The sequence below is a fragment of the Chrysoperla carnea genome, chromosome 1 (assembly GCF_905475395.1).
Source record: "Chrysoperla carnea chromosome 1, inChrCarn1.1, whole genome shotgun sequence".
NCBI lineage: Eukaryota > Metazoa > Arthropoda > Insecta > Neuroptera > Chrysopidae > Chrysoperla > Chrysoperla carnea.
The window spans coordinates 136,039,771-136,051,402 of NC_058337.1; the positions used below are offsets into that span (position 1 = coordinate 136,039,771).

Below are 11,632 nucleotides of genomic sequence, written 5' to 3' on the forward strand. Positions count from 1 at the left end.
CCTAAATAATTCTTAACAAAAAAACTGAATATTTTTTCACTTCGAAATAATTCAACTTTCGAAAATGTATACTTTTAAATATTTCTACTTTCAAAGATTTATACTATACTAAATATTTCTACCTTGAATAAAATTATACGTTTGTCAAAATCAACTTTTGAATATAAAACAAAAAACGTTCCGTAAAAATTTCAATTCAAAATTTTCATCTCTTATTAGGACTATTATTTTTTGGACAAAGTCAACCTTGAAAATGAAGACCACTGCAAACATTTAGCATAATTGCACCCTTTCTACACTTTTTACTGCCATCGATCATTCCTATTATCTATAAGGCACTATTAAAAATTATTTTATTCTCGAGGACCTATTAAAGGATTATTTTATTTTTAATAGGATTAAAATTAAATATTTCAAAATACCTGTTTTATTGCTAATTATTGCTTTAACTAATTACCTTATATATTAGTAATTTATTGTTCTATTATTTATTCACCCTTGGTTGACCGATATAAAATCGCTTTTCAATTTAGACTAGGTCAGTTCAATCATCAAAGCTTAACCATAGTTTTCATAAATCCAGCAAACTGCAAGACTAAACAAGCAGCAAACTCCAAACGGAAGTTGTTACCAGTGGCAAGAATAATTTTTCTGATATTTAATTTCTTTGATATTCAACAACTCCGCAAATAATTTTTGCAGTATTTCATTCTTTGACATCATTCATTTTCAAGAACAAATTTTTAATTAAAACTGAAGGATTAAGTTCCTGTACATCTGCTTGTATCAGTTATTTTGTGTAAATATTTATAAATTAAAAATAATGAGTTTTTAATTATCTAAATAAAATTCTAATACGTAATATCTTATCGATATTTCTAGCAAGCTAAAATGGAATTCTTAGAATTCAACCAGAAATGTCTACAATTTTTAGGATTTTGGTGTACCGAAAATAATCAATTACTTTACCCAAAAAGAGCAATCATAAATTTTCTAATAATATTTTGGCATGTCTGTACAGATATTTTATTATTGGCTCAGAAGAATATCAGTTTTCGTACAAAAATTAATATTATCGTTGGTTTTGGTATACATTATTCGGCATTTCATCGCATAATTGGATGGTATTTGTTTTTCCCGAAAATTCAAGGAGTTTTATCCACTTTCGATCATTTTTCTTACAATAAGAATCATGAAACTTTGCAAAAGTTTCAAAAAATTGGATTTTTATATTCGGTTGTACTTATTAGTTCGGGAGCAATTTGTATGACGTTGGGAGCGTATATACCGGCATTTTATGAAATTGTTAAAGAAAATTCTAAAAATATTCCATTACCGATGGAAACATGGTTTCCATATAATATCCATAAATCATGGTTTGTTTATGGGTTTTCTATGTCGTTCCAAATGTATGCAATATTTATGACGTTACTCTTAAACACATCCGTAAATTCAACGATGTTTAGTTTGATGATAAAAATTTGTGGATTATTGCAATATTTTGGGGATGAAATTGAAAAAATTGATTTTCAAGAAACGAATTATCATTGGAAATTTAAACATTGTATGCATGAGATTGATTTAATTTTCAGGTAAGTAGGTATAAAATAGGTTTTTCACTTTTCCTTCGACGAAAATTAGGACAAAACTGTAAGTTTCTATGAGTAATGACTAATGACAATTTAGAATATCAACGATTTTTCACAGCTCTTTAAGCTTTTACAAGTCATGCGTGAATGAATACTAAAATTACTATTTTCTACTTTTTAGTCAAATAAAATCTTTCAATAAAAGGTATTTTTAATTTACAACTAAAATGTATGTGTATCAAAATATGGTAGAAGCGATAAGAAAATCAGAAAATGCTTACCATAAAATGCATTTTTGTCCAATTTACATATGTTTTTCGTATTCTCGGCAAATTTTTTCATTTGGTACCCATATCATGGCACTGCATAAAAATAACTAGTTCGCCATCTTCGACGATCAGCCATGGTGGATTTAGAATGACGTTACTTAGCTTATCACGCATTTTGTCATCCAAACATACATACAACTATTGCAAGTTAAATAAAAGTTTGTAAAAGCCGAAGAATCCATGCCGGCGGAGAAAAATGGAGGAATTGTTAATCGGATATTTAAAATCTGGCATTTTTTTTAAATTTTCGGGTTTTTAAGATCGAGGACGCCTGGCTTAACCTCCTTCCTTTTTTTGATGCCATTGAAATAAGCCCTTGAAAACAACCACTCATAAACTACACTGGCCTGGCCGAGTATTAGACAGTAAGATTTAGGGATATTTTTAAAACAAAATTTTTCCTAGGGCTGGTCGAGATGTTGAATTATTTAATTCAATAGGATATATTGGACAACTTGCATCGGAAATGTTTGTTTTGATTGTAAATTTAGTTTTATTAACATCACAGGTGAGTTTCATTTGATATTTTATCATAGCCACAGCTTTAATGACTCTATTAAATATATTTTAGCCCTTAAGCGATTCTGGAAGAGATATAGTATTTATGATGGTAACTATATTCGATTTATTTTCAATTTGTTGGTGCGGTGAACAAATTCCTCATAACGTAAGTTGGTAAACATTTTTGCAAATCTACGTCGCCAAAGAAAACTTTGATATTAATGAAGTGCAAATTGAGTAGGAAAGATTTTTAACAGACACCATTACCAGTAAGGCCCCCAATAGTCATCTCAAGTGGCTCAGTTGGCTACAACGTATCAACATCCTGAGTTTCAGGTTCGATTCCCACCAACAAAAATAATTTTAACAGTATCAATGGGCTTGTGTAGTGCAAAAGTATATCTTGGTATGGCGAAGGTGTTCTCAACCTTACAAAGTAAATGAGAAACTGAAATAATCAGAATTGAATCCATTACTTCCTATCGCTTCCACTATTTTCAAATTTCTACCATTCCCCTAAAGATACTGCCATTAAACTTTCTTACTATCAATGACAGATTTGAAGCTACCGTTCAATGAAAGTGCCAGTTTGAACACATGAATCGATGTATAGATTTACCGGGTGGCCAAAAATTTGAGAGCCCCTTACTACAAAGAAAAATGTAGTCTATCTTGAGAACCAATCGTTCACGTTTTCACGAAATACTACAGCTATTCACTCTTCGACTATGTATTTTTTTATTATATTCTAAAACTCAGTATGGTCTTGAACTTTCCAACTTTTTGAACACGCTGTATATTGATTACGCTAATTTTTTTTTACAGGAAAATTACATTTATGAGAAAATCGCTGCATTGAATTGGTACCAAGGATCGAAAGAATTTCAAAAAAATATTTTATTAGCATTAGCGTTTCTACAAAAAGAAACTGAATACAAATTATGTGGTATTTTTCCTTTACGATTAACATTTTTCGTTTCGGTATGAAAATAAGCTTACTACTTATCCCTTTGTGGAAAATTTTTGAAAACTGTTTATAGTGAAGAAAAATTTGATGTTTTTCTTTTAGATTTTACGATTATCATATTCAACATATGCTGTTTTACATGAATTCACTGCAAATAATTAAATACACCTGTACCCGATGTTTTTATCATAATTCGCCTTAGAAAACAAATATGTATTGCTTGTTCACTTTACCTCAAATAAACTACAATCCATACCACTTTTTTCAATTAAAAAAAAATTTTTTCTCATCCAAATTTTCTCTATAATTACTGTTATTTTTGAAATGAGAAAACATTTTTATCTTTCATTCAGATTTCAAGAGTTTTGTGTTTAATGTATGTTGTTTTATCTCATTTTTGAATAAACAATAAGAAAATTTTATATTTTGCGTTCGTTTTTTCCTCTTAAAAGAAATCGTTTTTAAGGTGTAAAGTCTATAATGGATTTATAAGCCGATTTTGTACAAAATTTTATCGCCTGCTTTCGTAAAGCTCTAAACGATTTTTACAAAAAATTTTGAAAGCATTCAAGCAGGGCCATTTTAATCTAAGTATAGCCGCCAGAAGTGCCACCTATTGAAGAATGACAAAAATTGTAGAAATTTATGCGGGATATCATGTTCTGACATCAGTTCCTCGGGGTTTCTTTAATAACCAATTTAGATCTTAAAGGGTAAGAGATAGAAAAGCACTTTTTTAAATTTAGTAATTAATTCTAGTGTCTTAAGCCCATTGCTCTATCAACTGAGCTAAGGATGTCGTCGCTTGGATAAGAACGAAGTAACCGAATCCACCCACATCAAAATGTAATTGTTAACATGTATGTAGTTAAATAAATAAAGATTAACAAATAATGGTGTGGGTGACCTCTGTTATAGGCGCATATGTCATAGAAACGGAGGTTAAACCCCATTATTATTATTTAAATTTAATTAAGGTGATCCTCATAAAAAAATATTTTTCATCTGATCTAATCCATTTTGTCAGGTTTCGATGAAATCCGACTTAAAAATATGTCATTATTGCATTTAATCGAAAAAAAAACACGCTAACTACAGAAAATTTGCTTTAGCCAAAAGTTGTCATGGGCTTTGACCTACAATTATCGATAAACATTAAGCGTACTTTCTTTCAATTAAATGCAATAATGGCATATTTTTAAGTTGCATTTCCTCGGAAAGATACTTTTTGGGACCTTGGTGTAGGTAAAGAGAATAATTCCTCGGAAAGCCAACGTTGTTATCGATATTTCTAGCATGTTATCGATATTTCTAGCTTTTTTCAACAACAAGAAATTTTTAACATTAAAAAAAAATTGTCTGCAATTATTTTGATTTTGGTGTAGTTAAAGAAAATAATCAATTAATTTATCCAAAAAGGGCCATAATAAATTGCCTTTGGCATGCCTATACAGACATTTTATTATTGGCTCAGAAAAGATTTACCATCAATAGCCTTCAATTACTGTATTTTTTGAATAATTTTCAATAACTTTACCTTAAAACTTAATGTTCTTTACATTTATCTTTTATTTATCATAACTTCAACCATTTAACAACTTTTACCTCCCTTGGCGCATAGTCTTTATAATATCGAAATTACTTCGATATCGAGGAGCTATTAAAATTTTTTTTCTAATAAGATTAACATAAATATTTTAAAATACTTGTTTTTATTGCTAATTATTAGTAATTACCTTAAATATTTGTAAATTATTGTTTATTATTTATTCATCCTTGCGTTTGACGGATATAAAATCAACTTACAACTCCGAAAGGATATTTTTTGTGGTATTTTATTAATTTGATATTCAACGTATCCACAAATAATTTCTGCAGTATTTCATTCTTTTTAATTTTCAATTTCAAATTTTCAAGGAAAAATATTTTATTAAAGCTGAAGTGAAGAATTAAATTTTCGAAGTTTCTGAACATCAACGGGTATCAGCTACCTAAATAGTGTAAATATTTACAATAAAAATTAAATATTAAAAATAATGAGTTTTTAATTACTGAAATAGAATTCGAACATGTAATACGTTATCGATATTTTTCTAGTTTTTATTCAATCAAATGGAATTCTTAAAATTAAACAAAAAATGTTTACAATTTTTCGGATTTTGGTGTACGAAAAATAATCAAATAATTTATCCAAAAAGGGCGATAATAAATTTTTTAATCCTTTTTTGGCATATCAGTACCGATATATTATTATCGAAACAGAAGAATAAACATTTTCGTTCGAAAATTGATCTTTTCTTCATATTTAATATACATTATTTAGCAATTTATCGATTAATTCTATGGCATATTTTTTATCCACGCATACAAAAAGTTTTAACAACTTTCGATCAACAATTTTTTTACACGAATAGCCATCGAACTTTAATAAACGCGCATAAAATTGCGTTATGGTATTCATTTCTACTTGTATGTGTTGGAACAAATTTTATGGTTATTGCAGCATTTTCACCGGTTATTTATAAAGTTTTTATGGAAAATTCAAAAGATATTTTATTACCGTTTGAAGCATGGTTTCCATACAATATCCACGAATCATGGACACTTTATGGCTTTTCTTTAGTATTCCAATTATATGCAACATGGATGTCGTTAATTATAGTCATTTCGTTAAATACGACAATGTTCAGTTTGATGGTAAAAATTAATGGATTATTACAATATTTTGGAAATACAATTGTTGAAAAAATTGATACCGAAAAGTCGAATTATCATTCGAAGTTTAAAGAAAATATGCATCAGATATTTAATACGTTACAGTAAGTTTTTCGTATAATTTTTCGGAACACGGTAAGAAATTTTTGTATCGGCGGTGAACACTATACTGATTTGATCATTGAGAGAATAGCAATGGTTATGGCGTACGAGCCAAAGGAGTATTGGCGTCAGGCCCATACTGGTTGGCAATATCAAAATACTTCTGGTGGATAGTCGTATTTAATACTGTAATATTAGTTATTCTAACATAGATACTATAATATCTCTTTCTATACCATACCAGCATTGTAGTAAACGCCATATATTTCTCATCGTGAGTGCGTTTGTTAGCTCAAAATACCATATGGACCGATTTTAATATAGTTCAAGCAAATTTTTTTCAGAAAATGAATAAAAGACTCAAAGGTTAAATTTATTTTTAATTTTTTTTTTTTTTTTTTTTTTGTAGAATTGGCAAAGATGTTGAGTTAGTTAATTCGAGAATATATTCTGGACATTTTCTGCCTGAATGGATTAATTTAGTTATAAATGTAGTTTTATTAACATCTCAGGTCGGTAAATTTTCTATTATTTTACATTCAAAAACTGGAATTGTTCAGAAGAAATTGGCGATTGGTTAATTTTCCTACTACAGGCAATCTATTGTTCCTTACGTGGCACGCCAATATTATGGGTTTTGCACCTGGGAGATAGTCTATCTATCGTTTTTAATAAAAGTACTTACACATCGTCGATAAACAACCTGAGGTCCACCTCGGAATCTAACGAAATAACAAACCTTTATTTCGATATTTCAAATGTCGTGTCAAAAGTCGCGATAATTTGTCTGTTAGGCAGAAAATAAACCGCCTATTTCTACTGAACAAGCCCAACGTTTATGATGCTTATACAAGGAAAATTTCTTGCAGCCAATCAAAGACTCTCAAAGAGATATAATGTTTGGCTTCTTCATTTTGTTTGATTTATTTGCGTTTTGTTGGTGTGGGGAACAAATTGCATTTAGCGTAAGTTACTAAAATAAAAATGCATATTTTTATAGGCTTAAGCACATAGAAAACTTTTTTTTTTAGGTTAATAACATTCATGCAAAAATTGCTTCATTAAATTGGTACAATGGATCGAAAGAATTTAAACAAAATTTGTTACTAGCATTAACGCTTCTAAATAAAGAAATTCCAAGTAAATTATTTGGTGTTTTTCCATTACGATTATCATTTTTTATTCAGGTATGAAAATCAAACATTTTTCATATTTATTTGATCAGTGAAAATTTAGGAAAAATTATTTAAAATAAACAAAAATTTTACTTTTATAGATTCTACGAACATCATATTCAATGTATACTGTTTTAGATCATTTCACAAAGAAATAATAAAATTTATTTATTTTTCATAAAACTACTTGTAAATTTTCTTTATTTATGTAATTTCCTTGAACATTCCCCGTGTAATGTCCAATGGCCTATATTTACATTAGTCTATTTTGCCTAAATAGTCAAACTAGGCAATGTAGAAAAAAACCCACCCCCAAAATTTTCGCATTTTAAGAAGAAGGATCAAATCAATCTTATATTGATTAAAGCTCAAAAACTACAAATACACTGTTAAACAGTTTGAGGTTAATTTTGTTGAAACAATTACAGCAATTTAAAAAAAATAATTTAAAAAGTAGATAGATCTCTGTAGGAACGAAGTACTTTTCAATACCACCTTCTAATAAATTGGCGACGTTTAAAAGTAATTTTGAAGTCACATTTTTCATGTTATTTATTCGTTTATATTAGCTCTGATACCAAATGTGGTAACTACGATAATTTGACCAAATATTTGAAAAGTATGGCTCAAAATTAGTGGGATTGCATATTTGAAAGATCAAAATTAGGTAAAATTCGCGTCTGATGAAGCAAAACCAAATTTTTTTTTATTTTTATGACGTCATAAAGTTCAAAAATCACTTTTTTAGATATTTTGGCCAATATTTATCGTATTTGAATGAAATTTTTTTTGAAATCCAGTAATTATTTTTCATTTTTGTGTTCGTTATTCGTTAATATTAGCCCTTATACCAAATGTGGAAACAACGATACTGCTTTTTCGAAATTTATTGAAGATACGTAAAATTTGGCAATATATTTGAAAAGTATGATCCAAAATTAATGGCAATACATACTTGATTCATCAAAATTGAATATAAAAGCGTGTGGTAAAACAAAATCAAATTTTTTGGATTTTTATGGCGTCATAAAGTTCAAAAAATCAATTTTTTAGATATTTGGTCAATTATTATCGTATTTGAATGAAATTTTTTTTGAAACCCACTAATTTTGGGTCATATTTTTCATTTTTCGTTTTGGTTATTGGTTTTTATTAACCCTTATACCAAATTTTAAACAATGCCTTTTTAATGCTGGCCAGCTGTGACATTCGCAGCGGTGACACCTGACGCTTAGCTTTCAGTCTGTTAATTAGACATATTAGGCAGCCATACGATATTTTGGTACTCTCCCCTATTATTGTAATTTACGATTATTTTTAAATATCTATTCAACGCCTACTGAAACTTTTTTATTCCCCTCCTGCAGTTATTAACATGGCAAAATGATTTTCCCAATATTTATATTATAAATGTATGTGAAAATATTGTTTACTATATTATTTAACAACAAACGGTGTACCTACGTGATCATTAAATGCAGAAGCTTCTACTGCAGTGGTGATTTGCAAGGTTAACTTTAGTGTGGAGTATATATATATTTCGATCAATAAATCCACTTAATAAACGTGTAGAATTATATATTTTTTTATATCAACACTTATTTCCGTCTTAAAATAAAAAAATATTGTAAAAATAAGTTTTAAATTAATACGTCATAACAAATGTCCAAAGATAACATCAGCAAAAGGAATTCATTTAAAACAAGTGAAAACAAACAATTGACTGAGTTAATTGTTGAAATACCATGCATAGTCAGTGTTGATTTCTTTATAACATTACGCATACATACATGTGACACATACATAACTGATAATCAAGTATAATACATATTATAAAATTTCCGCCTAATTGGCGCCCTCACGGGTAAACAGTGATATTTACGAAAAAATGTTTCAAACAAAAGTTGTTTAATTTTTGATAAGGAACATTTTTTACATTTAAACTTTTGTTATATCTCTAACGGTTTACAAGATGGGTCCGACGGACCCAAGACCCAATTGACCTATGATGCTCATTTACGAACTTGACCTCACTTTTTACGTGCTGAGTACGCTGTTAAAATTTCAGCTTCATATCTTTTTTCGTTTTTGAGTTAGATTGTCCACAGACGGACGGACGGACGGACAACCGGAAATGGACTAATTAGGTGATTTAGTGAACACCTATGACCAAATTTTTTTCGTAGCATCATTATTTTTAAGCGTTACAAACTTGGGACTAAACTTAATATACTATGTATATTTCATATATGCATGGTATAAAAATCTATGTACCATATCTTGCCTGTTTTCATAGGCTCAATAGCTACGAATATAAAGTCAAGAATCCTTGTAGGAATTACTTTGTTTTACAAGACAAAAAATTATTTGTAAATATCCTTTTTCGATCGAAGTTTTTATTTACTTTCCATTCATAATGTAATTTAAAGGCACAATCCCTATTGAATTGAGCATTCCTTAAATTGACGTGCTTTGTATTATATTTAAATATCACTCTTTGCCTAACGCTTAGCGTACGACGCTCAATAGAAATCATACTTTTAGAATCCATGGTCGTGTCTAGCGTTTTTTTGTATCCAAGTGTAAATTTTCTAGTATCTAAGACAGTTCCTGGGTATGAATTGCCGAGTACCTACCCGGCAATATGATATGAGAAAATGGGTTGCTGTGAAACTTTTTCTAACCCACCCTAAAATGTTCTTTGGATCATTCAGATCAAAAGCTCTCACGGTCACAAAAATTTTAAACGAGTAGTTTGCGAGCTAAGGGAGATCAATGCTACACGCATATTTCAGTTTTATGACTAGGAAAATATTTTTCTGTGAATCTTTTTCAAAATCTTTTAACGGGAAGTTTTCGAGGTAACACTTATACAACTGTAAAGTATGTGCAACTTTGATCGAAAACTACCCGTTAAAAAATCTTGTCTTCGTGAGAGCTTTTGATCAGAACGATCTGAAGAACATTTTGAGGGCGCTTTGAAAAAGTTTCATAGAAATTCATTTTCCTAATCATATACTATAACTATAATGTATTCATATCTTTAATCGCCGATAGCTCGAAAACTACTCGTAAACATTTTTGTGACAGTGAGAGCTTTTGAATAGAGTGATCCAAAGAACTTTTAGAGTAGGTTAGAAAAAGTTTCAAAGAAAGTCATTTTTCTATCAAATATTGCGGGGTTCAATTTACGTTTCTTAAAAAGTTTTTGTCATCCTTGTAATCCTTGACATCCTCAAAATATCAATCGTTGTAAAATGACTGTCAAATACTACGTCTGAGCCCATATCTAGCGCTATATTTACTGGTTGGTCAATCTACTCTGCTCCCATAACGGCAAAAAGAGTATACAAAATTGAAGATTTAGAAGCGGTAAAATTTTGGCCAATAATTGACAGAAGGGCATTATGGCAGATTGTGGATACTTAAAAAAAAGAAAAGGTGGACTATAAGGTAAGTTTTTACCAGGGCCAAATGCAAGCCTTTTAGACAAAGACTTGCACCGTAAATTAAATAAACTAAAAGAAAACCGTTAATAATGATACTTCCACTCATATACACATCGCGGAAGGCGGTGCATTTATAGTACCTACTACCGGCAAATCCTTAAATCCGGCGCTGTTTACGCCTGTTATAAATTTCTACGATTTTTATCTAACAACCCTGACATAATAAGCATTTAATTAAAAGCAATCACAATATCATATGGGACAAGCATATCATAACATATACTCGACGTATATGTTTCATTTATTTCTCTACAATATAGTCAAGTGACGTGAAGAGTGACACTGACTTGAATGAAGGTCTCCCTACATGATTAATTAATATAAACGCAAAATAATGTAATCGTATCAATATCACATGTAAATTAATATTGACAACAATAACACATATAATAAAGCCCTATTTATTTCATTCATTTTCATTCAATGAAAAACACATTTCATTTGTAGACCTTGACAAAAAATTTAATAAAACTATTTTTCACAGAAAACATTTTTCATTAATAAGGGAGAGTAGCCATAATCGTACTGCTTAACTTTGTAGAACCAGTGCATCAAGATATACTTTTTTTGTTGTTGTAAATTTTTGAAGTGAATGAATCGGTATAAATACGGTACGGCATCAAATTGGAATATTACGAAATTTGAAACTCTTTCCCTTTTTATTTTGCTTCTCATTGTCTAATATTAACAATAATTTCATTTCCCAATCACAGTCGTGTTCTAAAAGTTATAAAAACAATAGTTC

General features: G+C 29.4%; 2 protein-coding genes across 2 annotated transcripts; both read left to right on the top strand.

Annotated features, from left to right (window-relative positions):
• Window positions 1-2,524: 2,524 nt before the first annotated feature.
• LOC123291127 (odorant receptor 43a-like) lies at window positions 2,525-3,608 on the top strand. The gene is made up of 3 exons (XM_044871592.1): window positions 2,525-2,585; window positions 3,245-3,400; window positions 3,489-3,608. Exons 1-3 carry the CDS (start codon window positions 2,526-2,528, stop codon window positions 3,546-3,548), a joined length of 276 nt encoding a protein of 91 aa, XP_044727527.1. The 5' UTR covers window position 2,525; the 3' UTR covers window positions 3,549-3,608.
• Window positions 3,609-5,876: 2,268 nt separating this feature from the next.
• LOC123295294 lies at window positions 5,877-7,536 on the top strand. Its single transcript, XM_044876589.1, has 4 exons — window positions 5,877-6,205; window positions 6,613-6,715; window positions 7,235-7,390; window positions 7,480-7,536. The coding sequence occupies exons 1-4, from the start codon at window positions 5,877-5,879 to the stop codon at window positions 7,534-7,536; spliced, it is 645 nt and encodes a 214-aa protein (XP_044732524.1).
• The last annotated feature ends 4,096 nt before the right edge of the window (window positions 7,537-11,632 follow it).

Excerpts from the sequence above, each read along its gene's own strand:
- LOC123291127 (XM_044871592.1), top strand. The coding sequence starts at position 2,526 with ATGGTAACTATATTCGATTTATTTTCAATTTGTTGGTGCGGTGAACAA. Across the intron at positions 2,586-3,244 it reads GTGAACAAATTCCTCATAAC|GAAAATTACATTTATGAGAA; the intron begins GTAAGTTGGTAA and ends TTTTTTTTACAG. Across the intron at positions 3,401-3,488 it reads GATTAACATTTTTCGTTTCG|ATTTTACGATTATCATATTC; the intron begins GTATGAAAATAA and ends TTTTTCTTTTAG.
- LOC123295294 (XM_044876589.1), top strand. The coding sequence starts at position 5,877 with ATGGTTATTGCAGCATTTTCACCGGTTATTTATAAAGTTTTTATGGAA. Across the intron at positions 6,716-7,234 it reads TAGTTTTATTAACATCTCAG|GTTAATAACATTCATGCAAA; the intron begins GTCGGTAAATTT and ends TTTTTTTTTTAG. Across the intron at positions 7,391-7,479 it reads GATTATCATTTTTTATTCAG|ATTCTACGAACATCATATTC; the intron begins GTATGAAAATCA and ends TTACTTTTATAG.